General features: G+C 29.4%; 3 protein-coding genes and 1 long non-coding RNA gene across 4 annotated transcripts; 1 reads left to right on the forward strand and 3 right to left on the reverse strand.

Moving 5' to 3' along the window:
- Window positions 1–2,690: 2,690 nt before the first annotated feature.
- Window positions 2,691–7,900, reverse strand: LOC150030272 (uncharacterized). Its single transcript, XR_016527111.1, has 2 exons — window positions 7,732–7,900; window positions 2,691–3,354 (listed from the first exon to the last, which is right to left on the reverse strand). It is a non-coding gene; the product is annotated as an uncharacterized LOC150030272 (long non-coding RNA).
- LOC150030273 (transcription factor LAF1-like) lies at window positions 7,625–8,587 on the forward strand. Its single transcript, XM_090309873.1, has 3 exons — window positions 7,625–7,809; window positions 7,900–8,029; window positions 8,102–8,587. The coding sequence occupies exons 1-3, from the start codon at window positions 7,647–7,649 to the stop codon at window positions 8,451–8,453; spliced, it is 645 nt and encodes a 214-aa protein (XP_090165999.1). The 5' UTR covers window positions 7,625–7,646; the 3' UTR covers window positions 8,454–8,587.
- Window positions 8,588–8,996: 409 nt separating this feature from the next.
- Window positions 8,997–15,374, reverse strand: LOC120076544 (uncharacterized). The gene is made up of 4 exons (XM_090309874.1): window positions 15,301–15,374; window positions 11,154–11,256; window positions 10,312–10,428; window positions 8,997–9,152 (listed from the first exon to the last, which is right to left on the reverse strand). Exons 1-4 carry the CDS (start codon window positions 15,372–15,374, stop codon window positions 8,997–8,999), a joined length of 450 nt encoding a protein of 149 aa, XP_090166000.1.
- Window positions 15,375–20,762: 5,388 nt separating this feature from the next.
- On the reverse strand, window positions 20,763–25,152 carry LOC120076535 (uncharacterized). The gene is made up of 5 exons (XM_039030396.2): window positions 24,866–25,152; window positions 22,701–22,893; window positions 22,074–22,138; window positions 21,324–21,537; window positions 20,763–21,218 (listed from the first exon to the last, which is right to left on the reverse strand). Exons 1-5 carry the CDS (start codon window positions 25,012–25,014, stop codon window positions 20,871–20,873), a joined length of 969 nt encoding a protein of 322 aa, XP_038886324.2. The 5' UTR covers window positions 25,015–25,152; the 3' UTR covers window positions 20,763–20,870.
- Between the last annotated feature and the right edge of the window lie 6 nt (window positions 25,153–25,158).

The following is a 25,158-nucleotide window of genomic DNA, read 5'->3' on the forward strand; positions in this document are numbered from 1 at the left end:
GTTAATGACAATTCCTATTGTCTTGTTTCTTAATTTAATTTCATGAGATTAGTTATCAATTAAGTTGCATAAGAATAGGTTATTTTTGGGAAAAAGTAATATTGAATTAAGTTTCTAGACTTAGGTATAATGTTTATACATGATTCCATGAATTAGCTAGAATAGATCTAATGAAACAATTAACGGATTTAATACCCTAGAACACTTTTATTCTCTGATTTTTTTAACACTTTTCTTGTTGTCTTATATCACTTTACAAATCATAAATTCAACTTGATTCCATTTCCTTAGCTAAAATTGGCACAATTCTGAGATAGCTAAACAATAACTTATTTAATTTGATCCCTGGAGACGATACTCGACCTCTTAAGTCATTTTAATATATTATAACTTGACCACGTACACATGCGTGCAATAAAAAATATTCACATCACCCACTAATCTACCATGCTTTTGGCGTGTTTCAGGCTCATTAATGACAACTTGCTGTGTTGGGATATCAATTTTTGTTGGAACATTTGCAGTTGGTATATGTGACTTAGTTACTTTCTTTGCATCTATAAATGCATCTAGCAACTAATTTGCTATATTTTATAAATGAATTATTTTCTGAACTTCAAGTTCATATTAATCTGTATAGGGATCTAAATGAGACAATAACGATGTATTCCATGTAATTTCTTTTTCCACCTTCTTAATTTCTCCCTCTAATGTTGGAAAATTTGTCACATTAAAATGACAATCAACAAATCGTGCAGTAAAGACATTACCTGTCAAGGGCTCAAGACATTTATTAATTGATGGTGAATCATATCCAATACATATTCCTAACCTCTTTTGAGGACCCATTTTATTACGTTGTATGGAGCAACTGAAACATATATTGCACATCTGAGAATTCTCAGATGAAAAATATTTGGCTCATGGCCATATGCTAATTGTATTGGTGAGTACTTATGATAAGCTACTAGCCTAATACGTACAAGTGATGCAGCATGCAAAATAAAATAACCCCGTACAATATAGGAAGCTTAGTTCTCATAAGCAATGATCTAGAAATTAATTGCAAACGTTTTATGAATGATTCTACTAAACTATTTTATGTATGAACATGAGCTACAGAATGTTCAACACTTATCCTAATTGACATATAATAACTATTAAAAACTTAGATGTAAATTCACCAGCATTATCAAGACGAATGGTCTTAATTGTATAATTAGAAAATTATGCTCTTAAATTAATTATTTGAGCAAGTAATCTTGCAAATGAAAATTTTCAATTTGATAATAGGCACACATGTGACCATCTACTGGATGCATTTATTAATACCATACAATATCTAAATGGTCTACTTGTTGGGTTAATAAATCCACATATATCACCATGAATTCGTTCAAAAAATGCAAGCGATTGAGTTCCAACTTTAACTGGTGATGGTCTAATTATTAATTTTCATGATAATTCATTGGATTGAAGAATCTTCTGGCTCTTTAATAGATATCCATGTGAATTCTCAATAAGTCTTCTCATCATTATAGACCCTTGATGACCTAATTGGTCATGCCAAATTGTAAATATGTTTGGATTCATGAACTTCTAGTTCATTGTTGCATATGTTTTAATTACTTGTAAATGAGTATAATACAATCCAAAAGATAAAGCAAGCAGCTTTTCTAGTATACTTTTTTCATGTGAGACAATAGATATGATATAAAGATATTTTATCTCAATTTTCCTATCAGTCTCAATATGATAACCATTGCAACGTGTATCTTTAAAACTTAGTAGATTTCTCTTTGATTGATTAGAAAACAATGTATTATTAATTGTAAATTTTTCTCCTCTAGGCAAAATAATATTTGTTTTTCCAAATCTACCAATTAAGTTTGTAGAACTTGATATTGTATTGACTTTTGCTTCCAACATCGTTAGTTTAGAGAAATATTTTTTACTTGTAAGTATTGTATATATAGTTGCATAGTCAGCGAGACATAGATCTTCATTCTTCATTTTTGAGTCACTCAACATATAAAAATAGTCCATGGTTCTTCATAAATAAGATAAATACAATAAGATAAACAAAACTTGAAATACAAAAGTTTAACCTACAAACATGAAAAATAATTTTTTTAAAAAATAACATTGATCCTAGATATTCTCAAAATCAAAAGAAGCACTTGTTATTTCATTGATGGTGCTAATTTTCTCTTCAGGAGATTCAACGAAGTTTGACACATTCAAATTTGTCATATAGGATGAGTCAAATATATCATTATCCTGGTATTCAAAATTTGCTTCCACATTTTTCCCCTTTTCTCTTTTTCTTTCAGGGAAGCTTGATACAGATCAACTAAATGTTTTGATGCACGATATGTACATGCTCAATGTCTATTCATACCACATTAGGAGCATTTTTGTTCAATTTTCTTGAATTCTTATCTTGTGGAGCTTTTCCTTTATGATCATCATTTGAGGGGTTCTTTTGAAATTTGGATGATTAAAACGTCCACTAGGAAAATAATAATTATTTATTCCCCTGCCACAAGCACGACATCAACCACGATTATTAAAGTTCACAAAATTCACTTCAAGGAATGGTGTTGTTTAGTTGATCGAGATTCGTGGTTCTCATCAATAACTTGATATTTTGTTCGGTCACGAGAAGGTATGAAATTAGTTCAGAATACTATTTAAAACCTTTCTCTTGATATTGCTGCTGTAGAAGCATATTTGAAACATGAAATGTGAAAAATGTCTTCTCCAACATATCTCTATAATTTTCTCTCTGCATAACAACAATTGAATCGATTTTAAATAATACAGAGTTGTAATCACTTACTGATTTAAAATCTTAGAACTTCAAATGCATCCATTCATAACGAGCTTTAGGAAGATTAATTGTCTTCTGGTGATCATATCTTTCTTTCGAATTCTTTCGTAAGATACGAGGATCTTTTGCTGTTAGATATTTCATTTTCAATCCCTCATGGAAATGATGACGAAGGAAGATCATGGTTTTTGCCTTTTCCTGATTGGATGTCGTATTATCTTCTTTAATTGTTTCCCAAGTTTCATTGTATCCAGGTGTATTTTGGCAAGCACCCAAGACAAATAATTATTAGGATTAATGTCAAGAGCGGCAGATTCTAGTTTTGTAAGATTTGTCATGTTAACATTATCACAAAACATTGTATTTATATTAGAAATTTAAAACATGCAAAACAACATTTAATTTATTAATTGTAGTAAATAAAGGGAAAACGGCATACCTTTAAGGTCTACCTTTAGCGGAGGAAATGGTAGGAGCTTGTACAGATAACTGTTGTAAAATTGAGGAGCACAACGAGAATCCTGATATGGAGAAAATATAATATAATAATAATTAAAATAAAATAAAATATCAAATTATAAGCATTATGTAAATAAAAAATATGGAAATGGAAATTTGAAGTGGATTTTCTCACCAATGTGTGTGTCGACAAAATCCACAAATGACCACTTATTTAAAGGACTTTTGGGAATAGGATGTGGCACACTTGGACACTAAACATGGGTTGTTGTATGACACATGGTCAACACATGGGGTAACGGAGAAGTGATGTTTGGTATTTGAACATTAAGCATGGGCATCTAATTTACACATATTTTATGATATTTGTAATATTTTTTAAATTTTAGTTGGTAACAATTAAATTTCTTTATCATCAATATTTTTTCATAATAATATTGAATAGGAGCGATAGGAAATAGAAAAAAAAATGGGTATACGTACAACCTAAGGTGCATCCAATAAAAGTGTATCATGTGATAATTTTTTAAAATTAAAATTTATTTTATTTTATTTTTATTGGTTTTGGAAAAGGGGCATTAAATAAGATGCCAAAAAAAATAACCTTTTTCATTTGGAAGGAGGAAATGAATCTTAAAACTCATGAGACAACAAGTAAAGACCATGCTTGTAAAAGAAATAAATGATATTTTTGGAAAAAAAATAAAAAAAATTTAAAAAATCAATAAATATACATTTTCAGATTATTAAACAAGCTAAAATGTATATTATTTGTATTATATTTATATTAGTGATTTTTGTTGCTTAAATATTACGTTTCGTGGATTTTTCAACGATATAATGGAGATATCGATTCACCACCCTCATTTCGATATCAAACCTATAAAAACGTGAAAATATCGATAGAAATATCGACATGTCAATGGAAATTTAATACTATGATTAAGACAACATATTCTTAATCTTATATTTTGATTCTTAAAACATATATGTTGGCTAGGTCACATATGTGTATATGTATGTTAGAAATTAACATATATATTAAGAGCAAGAATTAAAACATCAATGTTGATATCGATATCAAGAAAATTGATATTAAAGGATACTTTTGTAAGACAAAACATTTATAAAAAGTATTTAGATAAATAATTAAGTTGCAAATATATATATATATATATATATATATATATATTTTGAAAGAAACAATACTTCAATAAAAAGAGCCATCCCCTAACGAGTACAAAACTAAGCATCAAAATCAATAACTAGCGTCAACCATGAAGACATGTTAACGGTCCATATTCCTCCCTAAACGTTTGAAATCACCCACCTAGCTAAACTATGAGCTACTTCAGTAGAAGAATGAGCAAACGAAATTAAATCCCAAAATGTGAATATGAATCATCCACTCTCTAATCTCTTCCACAATAATCTCAATTTGAGAATTTTGCATAGAGTTGTTAGGAATGACCTTTAACTAATACTTAGGAATCATAATCGACCCAAATAAATTCCAAATTAAGTTAGGGATATCGTTATTAATATTTATATTCATATTTGACTAAATAGATCATATTTTTAAAAATATTTTATGAATATTTATAAAAGATTTCAGAGATATCAATAAATCTATAATTTCGATATTGAACTCTTTCGTTTACGAATATGTCAATATTTCGACCATGTTTTAATTATTGATGAAGAAGATGATGTCTCAAAAACTCAATTATCTCTAGAATTTAAAATGGGAAAATGAAGACGGGAGCATTTTGTCTTTTATGTCAATTTCGACTTTTCCATTCTGTCGGTGGCTAACTTCTGGTTAGTAGGCGAACAACTCCAAAAACAGTGGAGCTTATTAAATTGCAAAGCATTCCTTATGAAGGAAAAAAAAAACCTTCTAAATTTAGGAATATGACCTAAGAAGATGCTCGACTTACGTCAAGGTGATTCCGAGATTAATCCTAACCAAACATAGAATTAGGACATTTTTTGTTTTGATATGTTATCTAATCTACTTTCTCTTAGGAACAACTTAAATCAACTTTCTCTATAGCCACCACATCAATTGATGTGCAAGTTTTCCCTTTTATAAGTCTCACGTTCTTCTTTATATTTGACAACAACATGTTTAATAGATTTTTAAAATTTCTTTAATCTAAAAATTGTGTAATATCTCATTAAATGTTAAATTTTGTATTTAAAATCATAAATTTTGAAAAAATGTTTAAAGACGGGCAGTCGTTGACATTTATATAAAAGGAAGGTTAAAAAATAACAAAATCATTTTAAAATTTAGAAAACGACGCAGACGAAAAATCTAAAACCTGGAGAACTAATCTTATATATATATAAATATAATATTTTTTTTTTTTGAGAACAACTATACTTGTTATTAACCAAACAAATCATGTCCACAGAATGCAAAGCTTAGCTTAATTAATTATTCACATTATCTTCTGGTCCCACTGAGATTCTTTAAGGAAAAAAAACAAATAAAAAATCAAGGAATGATGTTGGAGAATATTTCGGTTGTTATTTGTTTTGCACAGCAGAACCGTCGGCTACTCAATATTTTAATTTGATCAACAATCTTCACAACACTACAACTATATTTTTAGAAAATTTAAACTTTTGACTTTTTAATAAATGATACATGTTCCATATATGTCAATTTATACTCATATTATAGCAATTAAATATAAACATTGTTACGATCAAATTCAAATTGTTTACATCATTTTTTAAAAAGATCATTAAACTAATATAGAAGCTCAACAACGACAAAATTTTTACTGGTTAGTATTATAGTTTTTAAATTTTAGTGTTTGAAAAATCGGATTAAATGGTAAAAATCCTATATAATTAAAATAATAATCTTCATAGTTTTTCTTTTGTTCAAATACAATAAATATGAGGTATAGAGATTTGAATATCCGACTTAAAATATGAGTACATATCAATTACTAGTAGTAATGTTGTTGTTGAATTATGTTAATGTTGTAAAAGTATTCCTAGGGTTGAAGGGAATTCATCCATCGAAAGTTTAAATGTAGCTAGTTTTTTCATTTTTTATTTTTCCTTATTTTACGTTTTACTAAGTCCGGTTAGAAATAAAGTTGCGAGTTATTTTTTATTTTTCCTTATTTTACGTTTTACTAAGAGAAATAAAGTTGCGAGTTAGTTAAGAATGAATAAGTGGATTCATTTAAGAAAAAAATGTTGTTAAACAAATTCATTTTTATTTAAATATTTTTTTTATCAAACGGCTTAAAATATAGCTATTTCGAAGGATTGCCAAATGCTACATTTTTTTTTCTAAAAATGATTTATTTACTAAATTAAACACAAACACACATTGAATCTATATTAATAGTATCTTTTGAGTAGTTCTAGAAGCAAAATTACAAGAACTTCTATCTACATGTATCCAAGATGTACTTATCTCTATGTATCTCATTCTCATCACATACACCAAAAAATAATTAAAATATTTTTAAAAAGATGTAAGAAGAATTTGTCATATGAAAAATTATAATTGGACAATTTGGTGGGATGTACAAAGATAGGTTTAGCTTAGGATACACATAAATATTTTCAATAGATAATATACTATTGAGAAAATTGGTTGAGGTTCCATTTTCATATTTCGAAGGTTTGATCTTTTTACTTTGGTTGAAATGAAGAAATAATGGGTGAGGTGGATGACCTAAAATTGGTGGGGCAGGGGATGAAATATGGCCTATATTTCAAAATGGAGGGATTTTAACTTTTTGCTTACGACATATTTGCATGAAATTTCCAAAATGGAACCTTGCACATGCATATTGGCCTTTTGTTCTCACTCTTTGCTCTCTTGTTGTCTCGTTGTCTCACTCTCCTCTTTCTCACCATCTTGTTGTCTCACTCTCTTCTTTCTCATTGTCTCTCTCTCACTCTCTCTTCTTGGTCTCCTCTCTCTCTCACTTTCAATCTCCTCTCTCGCTCCACTGCATTTGACATTCTGAACAATAGGCTGATGGCCAACAATGACACTTCTGCAACATTCTAATGATTGGTAATGAATGGATGAAGGGAAAATGGAGAATGGTCAACGTAAATGGGGGAAGAAAAATTGAGAAGAAAAAGAGTAAGAGGAAAAAAAAGAAAATTAAAGGTCGTTTTTTAACTTTGGCCAATGATGCTGTAAGCAAGAGGACAAAATTTTTAAGTTTAAAAAAGTGAAGGAAAAATCATTCTAAAATTTGAGATTAGGCCAATTGTACAATTATCTCGTAAATAATAAGTACATAAAGTAGGGAAAAACATAGTATAAAAGGGGAAGCCAAAATGAAAAGACCTAAACAATAAAAACATGGTGGAAAATCAAAGAAGAGAAAGAGAGATGGGATGTACAGAAACAGAGAAAGAGAAAAGAAAGAAGAAAGGATTATGGTCACCTGAGGAAGATGAAAAGCTGAGAAGCTTCATTCTCAAAAATGGCCATGGCTGCTGGACATCTGTCCCCACTAAAGCTGGTGAAGCATTTCCCTTTTAACTCCCAACCAATCATTCTTTGTTTTCATAACATTAAAATTTTGAACCCTTTTTAAAAATTTCAAGAGCAGGGTTACTAAGAAACTCAAAGAGCTGCAGATTGAGATGGATCAATTACCTAAGGCCAGGGCTGAAAAGAGGAATGTTTAGCCAACAAGAAGAAGAGAAAATCTTGACCCTTCATCGCTTGTTAGGCAACAGGTAAATCTAAATTTTTTTTCAAGTTCTGATACCATATTAGAATCATTGATGGATTACGATGAATTCAATTAGGTGGTCTCAAATAGCACAACATTTAGTAGGAAGAACAGACAATGAGATAAAGAACTATTGGAATTCTCATTTGAAGAAGAAAGCAATCTTGGAATTGCAGGATTCAAAAAGTAGAGTTCATTCGAATCGAGATCCGCTGTTGGAGAAGATGGGAAGATCGGGAAATGAGCAGAGGGGAAGCCGACCGAAGGCCTTGTTTGCAGAATGGCTTTATGATATTAATGGTGGGAGCTCCATGGAAGGAAGCTTTGATAATGAGGGAAGAACGGCAAGCAGAGAAGGCTATGGTTTTGAGATGCTCAATTGGGACCTTGATTTCGAGGGACAAATTTCTGATGGCTTTGCAACTTAAATTATGGTAGATTAATTATGTGCTGTTTTTCCAAACTTCAATTTGAAACATTCACCCTAATATGTAAAATACAGTTAGAAATATGTTCATTACTATTAGATGGTATAATACTAAATTTATCTTCATCAGTTTAACTTTTTGAGTCAATAAGTAATTCAATCATTTTATTGTAGAAGGAAAGAAGGTTTGACTCTTCTCCACCATTTTTGTGATCACCACACTAAACAATGTATAAACCAACATGCATCTTTTGATTGTAGTATTTGTGAAAGCAAAATGGTTGAACTATGATTTCATAACAAGTTGCATCAATCTTGGAAAAAAAAGCCAAATGACAAGTCTTGTATAGGTCACCCAAAAGACATATTTTTCTCCGACGTTTTGACTTGTTTGATTGGAGTTTCTTTCCTAGTTCGAATGTAGTCGAGAGCGGTTGAGCTAAAAGGCATAAGCAAGGAGCACGGGCTTGAGAAGGAAGGTCGTTTTACGAGGGTATCCATCATGAACTTGGTGGTTAAGCTTTGTGTAGGGCAAGCCAAATCCTCAAAGCAGAGTTTTAGTAGCATTTGGTGGGATGGTTGGTTTGAAAGTTAAGAGTTTGGAGTATTCATTTAGACCGTGGAACATGTAGTCATACACCTTATCCGTGCTTAGTTGTTCTTCACTGAAGTTGCTTGTTGCCTTTCCAATTGCCCGTGCCTAACAAGCCATTTAAGGGGGGAAAAAAAGACAATTTTTTATTCATTGGCTATATGTTTTCATAGTTTTTCTTATACTTTTTAACAATATTGTTGGGCTGATGACCCCTCACAAGTCCCAAATACTCAAGATCACCATTGAAGAGATGAAGAAATGACTCAAATCAATTCTGCCAAATTCTCGATGCTCGAAACTCGACGCTCGACTGCTTGCTACTCGATCCTCGATCAGAATTCCCTTTTCGTCTGACTAGTCTCTGTCAACTCCTCAATGATAACAGAGTTAATACTCGATCGTACTTGACGGTTCTTGAATGATACTCGGTACAACTGGAAGGTGAAAACGATATACTCGGACCTACTCGATAGCGATGAATCGATGCACGATTGACTCGATATGATTTATAATGTAAACGATTGGCGCATGATTTGCAGTAAAGAAATACTCGATTGAACCAGAAAGATAAGAGAAGAAGAAAAGAGACACAGAAGATTGCCTACGTCCACAGGAAGATCTGAAATCTTTTTTTACTTAATGAAGATTGCTTACAGATTTTTTGTTTGTAGAAAACTAAGAAATGATGATAACTCTCTCTTTTGAATTCAAAATCAGTGTTATTTATCAGGTTATACCAGCTGACCGTTACAAATGTTAGTTATAAACAAACTGAAAATATGAGGTATTTGAGTCAAACTTCTTTAAATATAAATTATCATTCACATTGTTATGACATCTTCAAAATGATTTTTCTATAAAGGGGCAATGATATTATTAAAAATCAAATAACCATGGGAATGTACATAAATGAAAATCCTACCACATAAAAATGAAAATAAACTTGAGCATATATCGGTACCTTTTGTTTGTGGGCATTGCCTCAATCAACAAGAAGTTTGATAGAGTTGTACATATCATCATCATCTTTGATTGGACAATAGTGATGCATTGACACTAAACTTCTTGTGAAGAAATCATAGTAATGGAGTTTTTAAAGGGATTGGAATTCCCCGAAGCGGAAGCAATCGAATATCATGTATCTCCAATTTTCATTTTACCAAACTTAAATATACAGAATGATAAAAATATGGATAAACTAAAAGAACTAATCACACTTTTCTAGTGTGAAAGTAGAGAGGAAGAAGAGAAACATAATACTAACCCTTGAAGAACGGTCTTCTCCCTTCCTCTCCCGCTCACAGTGCGAACTCGATCTTCTCCTCACGAATAGATCAACCACGAATACAGTAGCCTCCTTTTGGACACCACCACAAGAATTCTAAGTTATTCTCAAGGTGAGAATCAAAAGACAGTGCGTTGACTTTTGTGGGTTAATTTTGGTGAAGTGAGGAGTTTTCTTGGTTGAGAGGAAAAACACAGAGAAATTAGGGAAGAAAGATTAAACTGATGAAGATGGAGAGAGATCTATGGAATTGTTTTCACATACTTCTTCTTTTCTTTGTGTATCTCACGTATATGAGAAGTAGGGGGTCCCTCATTTATTTAAGAAGTTGCTGCATGCACAGAGTCCACTTCAATCTTTCGTCCATTTTGCTCCCTTTTTGCTCTAAATTTCTCAAAATTGAAACTTGAATCTTGGTAAACTCTTCACCACGAGTGGCACAAACTTACAGACTCAATTGCAAGAAATTAAATGTCCAAAAACACCGAACCCTTACAGATTGAATTGAAATAAAGTAGTGAACTATGCCAATTTTTTAATCCATGTATAAAACCATCATACATTCATAATGAAAAACTTAAATCCCACCAAAACTCTAAAGTCAAGTAAAAAAACAAAAACCAAAGACACAATTTGGCTTTGATACTAATTGAAGGGATTAAAATTCCCCGAAACGGAAGCAATCGAATGTCATGTGTCTCTCATTTTCATTTTAAAGAACTTGAGTATACAGAGTGACAAAACACATAGATAATCTAAGAGAACTAACCATGCTTTTCTACTATGAAAATAAAGATGAAAAAGAGAAATGTAATACTAACCCTTGAAGAATCGCCTTCTCCCTTCCTCTCCTGTTCACAGTACGAACTTGATCTTCTCCTCACAAACAAATCAACCATGAAAAGAACAACCTCCTTTTGGACACTACCAAAAGAATTCCAAGTTATTCTCAAAGTGAGAATCAACAGAGAGCGTGTGGCCTTTTGTGGGTTAATTTTAGTGAAGAGAGGATTTTTCTTGGTAGAGAGGAAAAATATAGACGGATTAGGGAGGAAGATTAAACTGATGAAGATGAAGAGAGATTTGTGAAACTGTTTCACGTACTACTTCCTTTCTCTATGTATCAACTCCCTCCCTTATTTGAGAATTAACTACCTTGGGAGTTAATTTTTCAAATTTAAAAAATTTGAATGTTATATATATTAACTACCTTAATATATATCAATAATAAACCATATATTATATCACATGTAATATATAACCTATAGTTTATATTATATCATATATAATATAAGCTATAATTTATTATTCTCTCATATAACCTATAGTAGTAATATGAATCATATTCAAATTAATTTTAATCTATAGTTTTTATATGAATCACATTTATATAATTAATATTTGAATCATATTCAAATATTTATTTCTCTCATTAAAACTATATATTATAATATATCACATACATTATATTAATTGTATCATATAGAATTAATTTCTTGTAATTAATTTGAACAATTCCAATTAATATGAAATTAATTTGATTCTCATTAATCCTTATTCAGCTAACAAGAGACCTTATGGACCTATAGATTGAAAATCCAATGATACAAGATTAATTATTAAATTCTTTAATTAAATTAATAAACCTTCATTAGCTGTCAGTCACTCCACTAAAGATCGGTAGCTGCTCTCTTCACACTATAGATATATTTCTGTCTTCATTGAATATAACCAATCAACAGATCCTTCACAAATTGATTGTAAGTACAACTCAGTCAAAATTACCGTTTTACTCTTTGTAGTTACATCTAACTCCTTAAGTATCATTGATCCCTCAAATGAACAATTAGTCATAGTCTAATTATAACTTAACCTCTCTCGGACCAGGAGAGGGTGTGATATCACATTGTTCAAGATTTAGAATCAGCCTTTAAAGGAGCAATTTATCTACTTACCTAATGATAACTTGTAGAAATACAAGTTATTTTACCTCTTTTATCTAAAACAATTAGGAAAAATCATAGAAAATGTGTTAGCTTGATAAGAAAATCATGCAATTTATTGCATTATGCAATCACAAGCACGAAAAATTCATAATCTTTGAAAGTTATAAAATTGCGCTTTTTGAATGTAGAAATCTACTTAAAACAAGGCGACGAAGCAAGCTGCAGCCGCATGAACGCATAAAAAAAATCCTGACGTCCAACTTGGAATCGCATAGTCGATGCGATAAGATGACAGATGATATTAAATGCAACTGACACGTGGTCGATGGAGGTCAAATAAAAAAGATCAAGTTGGTAGTTGACTTGAAAGATTCGCAATAGAGGCAATGAACTTTTGACGCAAGGCAGGTGGTGTGATAGAGCATGTAATTTAATGCATGGTGTCAGCGTAATCATTAGTGAGAGACGAAGAAACTTCTTATTGACACCTATAAATAGCCCACAAGATTTCTATATGAGTACACTCATATAAGAGACTTAACAGAGAAATTGGCCAAGCTCTACAAAAACCTCAATTCATCATCATAAACACTTTTTCCAAGCTTTCCCTTTGAGAAATTGTAAGTGAGAGCTCAAGATTTCTATCCATAGAGGAGGAAGAACAATATCACCACCCTCACAACCACCGTGAAACAGTCATCCAAGAAGTTCAAGGGCGCAAGAGATTGCAACCTACAACTTGACTCTCTATCCTTATCTCTTTGTTTTACCCTTTCATTAATATTTGTATCACTGTGTAAAGTTGAAAAACTTCCATTATCAATATAAATGCCATCATATTTTCTTATCTATCAATCTTTTTACCATCAAGCATGAGCAACTAATTTCATAATGGGTTGAGGAAAATGAAACTAACATGTACTAAGTAAAGCATAAACTTGTGTTCAACTTGTTTAATGTGTGCTTCATAAACTATTTTGATCAAATCATGTAATTGCTCTAAATAGAACTAATCACTGTTTGAAAAAGCAAGGGATTTTAGATCTCATTAAACAAGAAAAGAAATACCTTTAGAAATAAAGATACATCTTTTGCATGAAAAACTTATTGCATGCATCCTAGAAATAGGATATTGTGGCTATATGCACTGAGAAGTGTAGCTTGGTTATGAGTAAATTGCTTGAACGCATGGCTTATGCATTGTTTAGGAAGTATTAGCGGATATCTTTCTCAATCCTATTCCATTCATTGGAATCTTACATTTCTCTCTGCAAGTTGTTTCATTCTAAGTTGTGATAATCATCGCATCCTCATTCATTTATTTTAGTATTAGCGATAAAGTAGATAAATCAATTCACTACATATTTGGTAATAAATCACATTAAAATCGAAACAAACATTTCATTGCATCGTTAGAAGGCAATCTCTAAGTTCGTTACTAGACTCACTAGGACTCTAGTTAAACTTGCACTTGGTTTAATTAGATAAAACAATATGTTTATCAGTTTAAGAAGGCATAGTACATGATTATTTTTAACGCATCAATAGAAACACATCATCTAACACATGAATGAGTGAATTCCTTCTTGTGTAGCTGTGTTCCCAGCTCCCTAATCAGACGAATCTTCAAATGGTAGGAATATTGAGTCGACAAAACTGACCTCTCTCACCCATGCAAATCAAAGGACCGTCCTCATAAGTAAGAGTTCATAACTCACCCAGGATTAAGGTCAAGTCACATATGGTCATCCTGGTGAAATGTAAGTCTCTTCTGGCAACAATTTTATAAATAGAGACTATTTATTTCGTGTTCGATCTTATACAAACTCTTTGTATAGGATACCCCCTTCAATGTCTATACATGAATGATCAGAGTCGTATTTGTAGCGTCACCAGGATAAGGTACCCAGCCTTATACATCTACTACAAATCGTTCAGATTATCACTTAAACATGATTCACCTATATGTCTTCACATATATGTTTAAGCTTTATCTAATAACTTTGGATCTTAATTTATTGGTTGTGAGTTAATGCAATTAAATGTCAAATGAAATAACACTTATTTTATTAAATAAATAATATGTTTGTACAAATACAATTTACAAACTACAAGACCACACGATGTACAAATCTTGTGGTTTTAATATATAATTTATTTAAATTCAAAATAATAACTCCCAAGGAGTTATTGTGAGTTAGTGGAGGGGAGTTTTAACTCCCTCTCCAACCAACTCACTCTCGCATACATCGAGAGGAAGAAAATTCATTTTGTAGAAGCTTCAATCCAACCCATAGATCACTCAGATGAGAAAAAAGTTTTCTCTGCATTCTTCATCTTCTTCCTCAAGAAACCTCTCTCACACAAAAGCACTTCTTCCTACCAAATTAAGGAGCTCACACATCCTTGATTTTTTTGTTCGGAGAATAGTGAGAAAACCAAGTGGTGGTGCCCCTTGTTCACGACTTATTTGTTCATGAGAGTCGTTTTCCAGTTCGAGGAGATTTGCGTTCATATTGTTCAATTTCGAGGAGAGAATAATTATGAGAAGAAAAGTCTTCAAGGGTTAGTACTTCTCATCATTTTCTCCCTAGAAGCATGATGTAATTTATAAATATTTATCCTGTTTTCTATAATTTCTCTATTTTTTTCGAGTTTTTCAAATTGAATTACGTTGACACGTGCATTCAGACGCTTCCGCTATAGAATTCCATTCCTTCACTATTCACCACCATAGATAAAATAAAATAAAAGTACATAACACAAACCAAAAGAAATACTTAAATCAACTAACTCTTTAAACTTTAATAAGCATCGACTCCATGTACTATGTGTTTTTAAATATTAAAAAAAAAATCTAAATAAGCTAAAGTCCTAAATTTTTAATTTTATGCCTGCCAAGTTCTTAAATTTTCAATTTGAATTCTAATTTTTTTAAAAAAATGTTAAATAAGTTTGAGACGTAGATTAAAAAAAATAAAAAATAAAAAATTGAAGGAAAAGACAAGGGGTCAAAATTTACCTATAAACACATTGATCAGCTAGATTGGAGTTTTTGAATCCTTTAACTTCTTCATGCCAATCCTGCAGATCCATTATTATTCATGAAATTTTAGGTATAATGATAAAGGAATCACTAGGAATATTTAGGCTGTTAGGTTAATTTAACTGATGGTATCACTAAAATTGAAAAATAGATATTACAGAATAATTAATTATGATATAATACCTTACCTTGCATGTGCACACGAGCATTCCAAGGGGCAAATCTCCCCTTGGAATAAATAAAACCTTAAAATAACATATTTTTTTATAAATAAATATAGATCTTTTTAAAACCATCACTTAAAATAATATGTCCACTAAATGTCATTCCATTTTAAATAATATTCTATCAAACACAAATTAAAAAATAATAATGATGAAATACAATTCTGTTTATTTTCAAATTCACCGAGCACACTTACCTCTCTACCCACAAAATACTTTTTACTAAAATGTTTACACTTTAATTTTAATTCCTAAATTTTAACTTTTTAGAACTTGGTAAAATGTCTATAATAAACCTCTACTTTTAAAATGGAATACAATGAATTATTGGTCTAATCTAACATATTTTTAAATTTATAGATTTATTAAATAAAATATAAGAAATTTAGGGTCTTTATTAGTTTATAACCGATCAAAATTAACATAACTCAACTAGTATCATGTATGTACTATCAACCCCAAGGTCAAAGGTTTGATTTCCTACCCCACATATTGTTGGTACAATTTTATTATTATTTTTTTAATTATGAGAACAAAAAATTCAATTTAAGCCAAGACAAAGATAGTTTAACTAACATATAGTATTGGTTAGTGATAAAAAAAATTGTGATTCAAATCGCTCATCTATATTATATTAAAAAAATAATATTAAATTCAACATTGGATATATTTATTGATATTTAAAAATGTCAAATATAGGAAAGAGTTATTAAGAAAAAAATGAACTAAAATATTTGAAAATATTATGGACAATTTCTTAAGCTTGGATCAATGACAAATTTAAATTGTAATTAAACCTAAGGAAAGGAGGAGGGAAGAAATATTTACGGCATGGTTGGTTTGGAATTCAGATTCTGTTTTATATTTTTAGATTCATTGAGTCAACGAATGTATGTTTCGCAGACAATTCAAATATTGTTTTTGAAAACTATTTTTAGATTCTGTGATCCAAATATACAAATTCTGAAAAACAAGATTTTTATATTTTTTTTGTATCCAGAGTTTGAATTTTAAAATTTAAAATGCAGAATTATATTAAATAAAGATAAAAAGATATTTAGAAATATAGTATGCCATGTTATAAACCTAATTTAATTTTTAAAAATTAAAAAATATATATTATATAATGTATTATAAATTAAATCAGGTTAAATTCTAAATTTGGTCCCTATGATTTGGATAAAGTTAAAAGTGTTAGTCCATGTGATTTTAAAATTTAGAATTTAGTTCCTAAGATTTGATAGTTCATATATGGTTTGCTAAATCCTCCTAAATAGCCCTTACCATAGAAATTATTTATTATGAATCTTTTATCAAATTATAGGGGTAAATTCTAATTATAAACTATAAAACTTAAATTTTTATTTACTCCAAACTATTGGGACCAAATTTTCAAATTTTTCTATAAATTATTAATATTATAAAACAATAATTATATAATTTTTTTAACCTAAAGCATGTTCATAAATAAATTAAAAATAATTTATTGTCAACTAATGCTTAGTAAATAACTGTAACTAGTTTACAATTGTTTTGATTAGATTTCAATTTCTCAATTATGTTACCAAACACATATATGTAAACATGAAATACAACAATGTTTTAATTAATTCATTGTTTTCAAATTTCTATTTTCAAATTTTCTACCAAACAAACCCTTACCATTTCTGGAAGGACCAATTAGGAAAAACGTTGTCTAGTGTGCCATCATTTCCACATTATCGAAACAAAGGAGGTGGGGTAGTTGTATTGGGCCCTAAGTCCATTACCAGTAAAATGTTGGATATGTGTAATAGATAGTAAAATAAGGAAAACAATGTAAAAATATATCACTTATTTAAAATATTTGTAAATATGGAAATGTTAACTAGTTAACCTTTGAATTTTTTCTAATTTCCAATTTCGCTCTCCTTGTCTTGTCTTATTTCACACCTTTTTTTCTCTTTTCTTTTCAGCTTTGCTTCTGCTTATTCCCTTTATTTTTTTATCTTATTTTTTTTCCTTTATCCGATTTTTCTTCTTCCCTCTTTTTTTTTTTTAATATTTTTCTTTTATTTCCTTTCCTTCTTCTCATCCTTTTTTTTTTCTTTCATTTCTTTGATTTTTGTTTATTCCTTTTTTTTTCTTTCCTTTCTCCGATTTTTGCTCTTTCCTTTCTTTTTCTTTTCTTTCTCCCATTTTTGCTTCTTCCCCTTCTTTTTTTTTTAATTTTTTTTTTCATTTCTTCAATTTTTGCTTTTTTTGTTTTTTTAAATTTTCTTTCCTTTCTTTAGTTGTTGCTTCTTCTCTTTCTTTCTTTTTTTTTTTTTTTAAAAAAAAATTATTTCCTTTATCTTCTTCTCTTGTTTTCATAAGAATTATGAGGCTAAGTTTCATACTCAAGACTTTACCCAATTCATAAGTGACTTAACACCAACAAACAAATCATCAAGTTTAATTATATAACGAAATATAAAATATAAATAACAAATGAAAGTCTATCAGTGATAGACATTAATATCTTTTTATCATTGATAGCTTAATCATTGATTATTTTTTTCACAGTTAACAACCACTTAGTGAATTTAATTAACAAAGTTGAATATCGAACTAAAGTGTAAGTGAAATGCCTATAAGTTATCATTAATAGCATGTTTATTAGTGATAGAAGCTATCAACGATGACATGTTATTTGATGTAAAAAAGAATGACAAAAGTTATCTCTAATAGCATGTTATCAATGATGGAAACTATCACCAATAACTACGATATAATTGATATCAATGATATCAATGATATCAGTGATAGAACTTAGGTGATATCCATATATCGATGATATCAATGATATAAAAGTCAATTCCATTTGATGAATGTCTATCATTGATAGTCACTGTTAAATGCTATTGGTGATAGCCACTGGTTGAAGTTATCAGTGATATTCGTATATCAGTGATATGATTTGGTATATATTAATAAAATGAATGATATTAATGATATTGGAGATATGACATAGGTAAATATTAGAGACAATCAATTATAGACCTCTTATTGCTAGACTTCTATCACTTATGATTTTAAATGTTAATCTTTGAAAGATGCTAGTTTCCTTTCAAAAGTTGATAACTACTTATAAAAGTCTACCATTGATATCCACTAATATCCTTAGGTGTTAATATTTTAAGTTTGATTCCAATTGATCAAGTGTATCAATGATAGCCATTGAAAACTAATAGCAAATTAAAATGTGATATTTCAAGTGTTTCTATTTTAAGGTTGTATTAATATTTCTCAAATTCAAAGTTATTGCTAATAGCAACTAATAGTAACTATAAGTAGCTAACACTGATAGCTGCTATCAGTTGCTATAATTGATCATTGTTATCAGCAATAATTTTCAATTTGGGAAAATCAAAGAAGAAGCGCGAAATGGTGGACTGCTTGTCGGCTTTTTGGTCATTTACCTATATAGCTATCGCTAATAACTACTATAAGTGATATTTGGCGCTAATTTTGTACTATATCCCTAATATGTTTATTCTTATTCTACATCTTTTATTATTTTGAGTTTGATTATTATTTGTTCAACCAATCTTAAAATGTTGGGCTGGTCATCGCAACTGAACTTGAAGACCAAATTGAAAATTTTACCTGGGTACCACAGTAACAAATCTAGGATCCCCCACAAAGTAAAAGTATCCATACTTTGAAGTTTGAAAGGCTTCTAATTACATCTCCATGTAAGCCTTATCGTCAACAATCACCAGTTGGAAATCTACCTTCGGTCGACCTCTCTCCACCATCTCCCTTGTGAAAATTCAGTATAATTAACGGTGAAAATTCGACTTCCATTTTAGGGTAAATACGTAATTCTACATCCCTCGTCACAGACACATCCATCGACTATGACAAAGTGAGAAATTTAGACCAACCAACACATCTAATAAAAATCATTGATATTCTAAAACAAAATTACCCAAAAATTCAAGCTAAAATGAGATGAGTGCTTCTATTATCAACTTTAAAGTTATAAGTTCGATTCTCTCTGTATTGTCAAAAAGAAAGTTATCTCACTTAAATAATCAAATCTCCATGTCTCATCTGTCACACTTGAAATGTAAAAAAAGGAGTGAAAAAAAAAACTGACGACGTAATGGAATAGCTTTAAAGAGATCATGAAAAAAAGCAACAAAGAGCGAAACGTACAAGAAAAAATAGTCAAAATGGAGTTCAACCATGCTACCCTTTAAATCATAAAAGCCTAAGAATACTAACCAATATTTTCTCTCTCTACTTCGATTCTTCTGATACATAATCTTTTTCAAATTTATACAATGAGGGAGCAATGAGTATTATTTGGAAAATATCCTCAAAATTAAGTAATCTCCTCAAATATAATTATATTTGAAGATTGGATGTTCTTGGACAGTTTCATGCAAGATTGTAAGCCAAAAGACATGTTTTAGATTTATACTTAAATGTACTAACATTCTCTCTTTCGCAATATTGTACATCAATCATATCAATAGATCTACGAATATCGAAAAATATATCAATGTATATTATAAATTGCATTCAATTGCAGTTTGTCACATGTTTAAATTCTATTTTATTCTAATCTTAAAATATTTTTGAAATTTTCTATTGTGTGATTGAAGTGGACTGCACAAAGATAGATGTAATCTAAGATACGCCAGAAGATGGTCATATTCAAAGTATTTGCTACATGTATACAAATTTAAAGTATGGCTGAAGCATAAATTATCGATTAGATTTTGTTAGTTGATGTATATCTTTCATCAGTGTGTGGCTTATATTGAGCGTGATACTTTAACTTTGTTTATTAGTTTTAAATTTATATATTTATTTGAATTTTAGATGAAATTATTTTTATTAATTAGCTAGTTACTTTTGTATTGTTATTATTATTAATTATTGAAGGGGTTACTTTTTAATTTGTATTAATAAATAATACTCTTTTTGGTATAAATATTTTTTTTTTAATAAAAGGTAAATATATGGTTACTACATAAATGTGCATCGGGCTTATATGGAATGTTTGATCAAGTTGCTATTGCTATTTCCAACTAATTCTGCCTAGATTGTCATAAAATTTTCTATTTAAAAGATTTAAAAGTGATTTTAAAAGAGTTAAAATCATTTTTTCATTTTTAAAATTATTATAAAACATATTTTTAAGTACTCAAAACTAATTTTGATAATATGAAAATTTTAAAATCATTTCTAAACCTGGACTGAATAACATAACAATTGCGTAAAGCTATGATTATGGAACAAGTTAGCATCAATCTTGGAAAAGAAATCAAATGATAAGTCTTGTATTAATCACCCAAAAGACATATTTTTCTCCCACATTTCGATTTGTTTGATTAGAGTTTCTTTTCTGGTTTGAATGTAGCCGAGAGCAGTCGGGCTAAAAGGCGGAAGCAAGAAGCAAGGGCTTGAGAAAGAAGGTCGTTTTATGAGGGTATCCATCATGAACTTGGTGGTTAAGCCTTGGGTAGGGCAAGCCAAATCCTCCAAGTAGAGTTCAGTAGCATTTGGTGGAATGGTTGGTTTGAAGGTTAAGAGTTTGGAGTATTCATTTAGACTATGGAACATGTACTCATACACCTTCTCCATATTTAGTTGTTCTTCAATGAACTTGCTTGCTGCCTTCCCAATTGCTTGTGCCTGCATGCCAATCCATTTAAGAAAATACGACAATTTATTCGATAACCATTTGTAGTACTAAACTGTCAATCACATTATGGTAGCATCGTCGAATAATTAAAGTACCTTTTGTTTGTGGGCATTGCCCCAGTCAACAGCAAACTTGATAGAGTTGCACATCTCATTATCATCTTTGATTGGCCAATAGTGATGCATTGGGACTAAACTTCTTGAAAAGAAATCATAGTAATGGGGGTTTACCATTAATGTCACTGAATCACAAGCAAGGATATATTTCAGACTCGCTGACCAACTAATCCCCTCAATGTATATTTTATACCTACACGATTGTTCTCATGTTATTGCTACATTCATCCCCATAAATAAAATAAAACAGCAAAAAATACATTTAATTCTATATCTGTGTCAAATAGCTTCTTAAATTTTAAAAAGTGTCAATTTATGTTTAAGAGTCTCTAAACATTAATATATATATATATATATATATATATATATATCTAATAAGTTCTAAACTTTCAATTTCATACCTAATATGTTCTTAAATTCTCAATTTTAAGTCTAATAAATATTTGACCTATTCAACATTTTCTTAAAAATTTCATGAACCTTTAAGACATAAAATCGAATGTTCAGTGTTCTATGAGACAATATTCAATTTTATATTTAAAGGATTCATTAATTTAAAATATATATCTCAGACATGTTAGACACATATTTCAAGTTATAACATTGATTACTATACCTTTTTCTAAAAAAAAAATAAATAAAGAAAATAATTATTAACATGGAAGTTGGATGACTTAAATTTAACCCCAAAAAAAATACCTAAGTTAAAAAGAAAGGGTCAAAATTTACCTATAAACACATTGATCGGCTAAATTGGAGTTTTTGAATCCTTGTTTAACTTCTTTAAGCCAATCCTGCAGATCCATAATTATTCATGAAATGTTAGGTGTAATAATAATGGAAGCACTAAGATCATTGTAAGTTGTTAGATTGATAAAATTGAAAAAAGTTGTTTTAAATTGGAAAATAATAGTTCATAACGTCGTAGGTCTAAGATGTAGAATTTGGATATTCAGCACCCGATGATCCTGCCATGCCATTCTCCTGTATCTTTGTGAAACTTCATCTTTATTCATCCTAAACTGTTTCTAAGAGTGAAAACTATCCTTACATAGGTCATCAAATCTTTTTGTAGACTCTATCCTCACTCGTATGCTTCCGAGAAAAATTCTCAAGAATGTCACCCAATATAAGATTGCTCCAAGCTATATCCTTAACTTTGGAGTTCCTTTGAACTAAAAAGGAAAGAGTACCTTATTGGTATTGGTAAAAATTTTCAATATTATAAGTCATTTTTAAGCATACAGAATCTCTTTTAATTCAGATGTGATATATATTGATTTATTCATGTTACCCTCCTAAAGTTGAACTTGGGGCGTTACAAGTGTTATAAAAGAATTAATTATGATATAATACCTGCATGTACACACGAACTTTCCAATCGTATTGAGTAGAGAGATTGCATTTGCGAAGTCTATATCTCGACCAAGAAACAAGAGCATTCCCCTTCCAATATGCATACGCTTCTCTATCTATCCATTTTTTCCTTTGGTTGCCTTGCTTTAGTTCTTTCATCAGTGATGTCCATGGCTTTATTTTGATCTCAGGCCTACAACAATTCAAAATTAATATAATTTCATAGAAAAAATCATCACATATATTTATAAATAAAAGGTATATTATCAATTTATACCTTAAATTTTAAAGATGATATCAATTTAAACCATAAACTTTTGTAAGTGTATCCATTTACACTCTCCATGTTTCATTTGAAAAGACTCCTTGTGAAACTTATAGTTATATCATTTAAATTATACCTCTAAACTTTCATAAAATGAATAAATTTATACTTTTAATTATAATTTTATTTGAGAATCGTGTCCATGTATTTACTTTAATCATCCACATTTGTATAACTAACATTTGAAGAAGTCTAAATATGTTTGAGAATTAATCGTGGATGATTAGGGTAAGTGTGATAAAGGGCTTAAATTGATTGGTTTATGAAAATTTAAGATTTTAATTGATTCAAATGATAAGTTTTACATGATATTGGTCGAATGAAATCTAGAAAATGGTGTAAATTGATATATTTACGAAAGTTTATTATTTAAATTGATATAATTATTAGTTTAAGATTTTAATTTATAAACCTCCGAAATTTAAATGTATAAATTAATATTTGTTCTATTAGAAAAAAGAAAGAATATAATTTTTTTTAATTTAAAAAAAAACCATCATTTAGAATAATGTATCCCTTAGATGGCCTTCCATTTTAAATAATATGCTATCGAACACAAATTAAAAAATCATGAAAATATGCAATTCTTTTTATTTTCAGGATCACCAACCAAACACACTTACATCTTTACCCACTGAATACTTTTTAAAAATGTTTAAATTATAAGTTTGATTAGTAAAATTTAACTTTTGTGTGTAGTAAGCTGTTAGTACTTGATAAATGTCTAATAAATTTTTAAACCTTATAAAATATATAAGAGATCTTTGAACTTTTAAAATTGAGTATAATACATTATTGATCTAGTCTAACATATTTTCTAAATTCATAGATTTATGTAAAATATTATTAAAAATTTAAGGTCTATTTGATAGGAAATTTAAAAATAAAAATTTAAAAACAAGCTATATAAGGTAAATATAGTTATAGTTCATGTTTTCAAATATATAGTTCTTAGTAGATTTAGAAATTAAATTATAATTTAAACAATAGTTCAAAATATGTTTGGTAGTATATTTGTTAACCATTAAGCAAATTATAATTATTAACCAAATATTGTGTTGCATATAAACTATAGTTAATTAATTTATCGATTTTTTTTATATTAAAAATGATATAATTATTATTATGTAAAATCATATAATTTATAATACACTATATAATTTTAACTAAAACAACGGAGTTTATAATAAGAAATATTATATTTATTAATGTCTTTTTAAATATATTTATGCATTATAAAATTACAATTTCACAATCGAAAACACTTAATACATAAGAATGTTTACATTATTTGGAGAATCTAAGAATAAATTTTTAAAATAGATCCAAGTTATCTATCAAATGCATATATCTCAGTTAATTTAAAAACAAACAATAGAATTTGAATGGTCTACCAAAGAGATCTTTAGGGTCTTTATTATCGTACATCAAAATTTAATCTAAGACAAAAATATATAATTCAACAAACATATAGCAAGTATTAAATGAATGAAAGACTTGTAGTTCAAATCTCTCATCCAAAAGTTCAGTTCAACTTTAAATAGATTTATTGATTTTTTAACATCTCAAATACACCAAAGACTCATTAAGAAAATTTGTATTAAACATTTTTAAGGGTGAGTTTGGTTTATTTTTTTGAGTGTTTGATTTTGAAAATAAGTCATTTTGAAAAAAAAATTGTTTAACAACCATTCAAAATAGCTTTTGAAATATTTTTAAAAATTATTATAAAAAAATGAATTAAAGTTATTTTTTGTCCGATGAACCCAAACGAGTCCTTAATCTAGAATGACGAATTAAATTATTTGAATTGAAATTAAGGTAAGGAAGAAATACATACCATCCCCAAAAGGACCAATCAGGAAACAGGATGTCCAACGTGTCGTCATTCCCACAGTATCGGAACAAAGGTGGTGGTGCCGTTGTATTGGGCCTAGGCCCACTATAGTTACCAATAAAAATGTTGGGCTGGTCTCCGCAATGAAACATGAGGTCCAAATCGGGAATTTTACCTGGGTACCACCGTAACAACTGTAGAATCCCCCACAGAGTAAAACTATCCCTACTTTGAAAGGCTTCTGCGTACTTCTCCACGTAAACCCTACCGTCGACAATCACCAGCCGGAAATCCGC

Source organism: Benincasa hispida, unplaced genomic scaffold (assembly GCF_027475165.1).
Source record: "Benincasa hispida cultivar pf3 unplaced genomic scaffold, pf3_genome.v1.1 HicScf366, whole genome shotgun sequence".
Lineage (NCBI taxonomy): Eukaryota > Viridiplantae > Streptophyta > Magnoliopsida > Cucurbitales > Cucurbitaceae > Benincasa > Benincasa hispida.

What these genes read in the sequence shown, in the direction of transcription:
- LOC150030273 (XM_090309873.1), top strand. Translation starts at nt 7,647, where the DNA reads ATGGTGGAAAATCAAAGAAGAGAAAGAGAGATGGGATGTACAGAAACA. An exon ending in ATCTGTCCCCACTAAAGCTG is followed by an intron (nt 7,810 to 7,899) that starts GTGAAGCATTTC and finishes TTTCAAGAGCAG; the next exon opens with GGTTACTAAGAAACTCAAAG. An exon ending in CATCGCTTGTTAGGCAACAG is followed by an intron (nt 8,030 to 8,101) that starts GTAAATCTAAAT and finishes GAATTCAATTAG; the next exon opens with GTGGTCTCAAATAGCACAAC.
- LOC120076544 (XM_090309874.1), bottom strand. Translation starts at nt 15,374, where the DNA reads ATGGATCTGCAGGATTGGCATGAAGAAGTTAAAGGATTCAAAAACTCC. An exon ending in GAGAAGGCGATTCTTCAAGG is followed by an intron (nt 10,429 to 11,153) that starts GTTAGTATTACA and finishes AGAATAACTTAG; the next exon opens with AATTCTTGTGGTGGTGTCCA. An exon ending in GAGAAGACCGTTCTTCAAGG is followed by an intron (nt 9,153 to 10,311) that starts GTTAGTATTATG and finishes ATGGCTTGTTAG; the next exon opens with GCACGGGCAATTGGAAAGGC.
- LOC120076535 (XM_039030396.2), bottom strand. Translation starts at nt 25,014, where the DNA reads ATGTTTCATTGCGGAGACCAGCCCAACATTTTTATTGGTAACTATAGT. An exon ending in AAGTTCGTGTGTACATGCAG is followed by an intron (nt 22,139 to 22,700) that starts GTATTATATCAT and finishes ATGGATCTGCAG; the next exon opens with GATTGGCTTAAAGAAGTTAA. An exon ending in GCCGATCAATGTGTTTATAG is followed by an intron (nt 21,538 to 22,073) that starts GTAAATTTTGAC and finishes ACAATCGTGTAG; the next exon opens with GTATAAAATATACATTGAGG.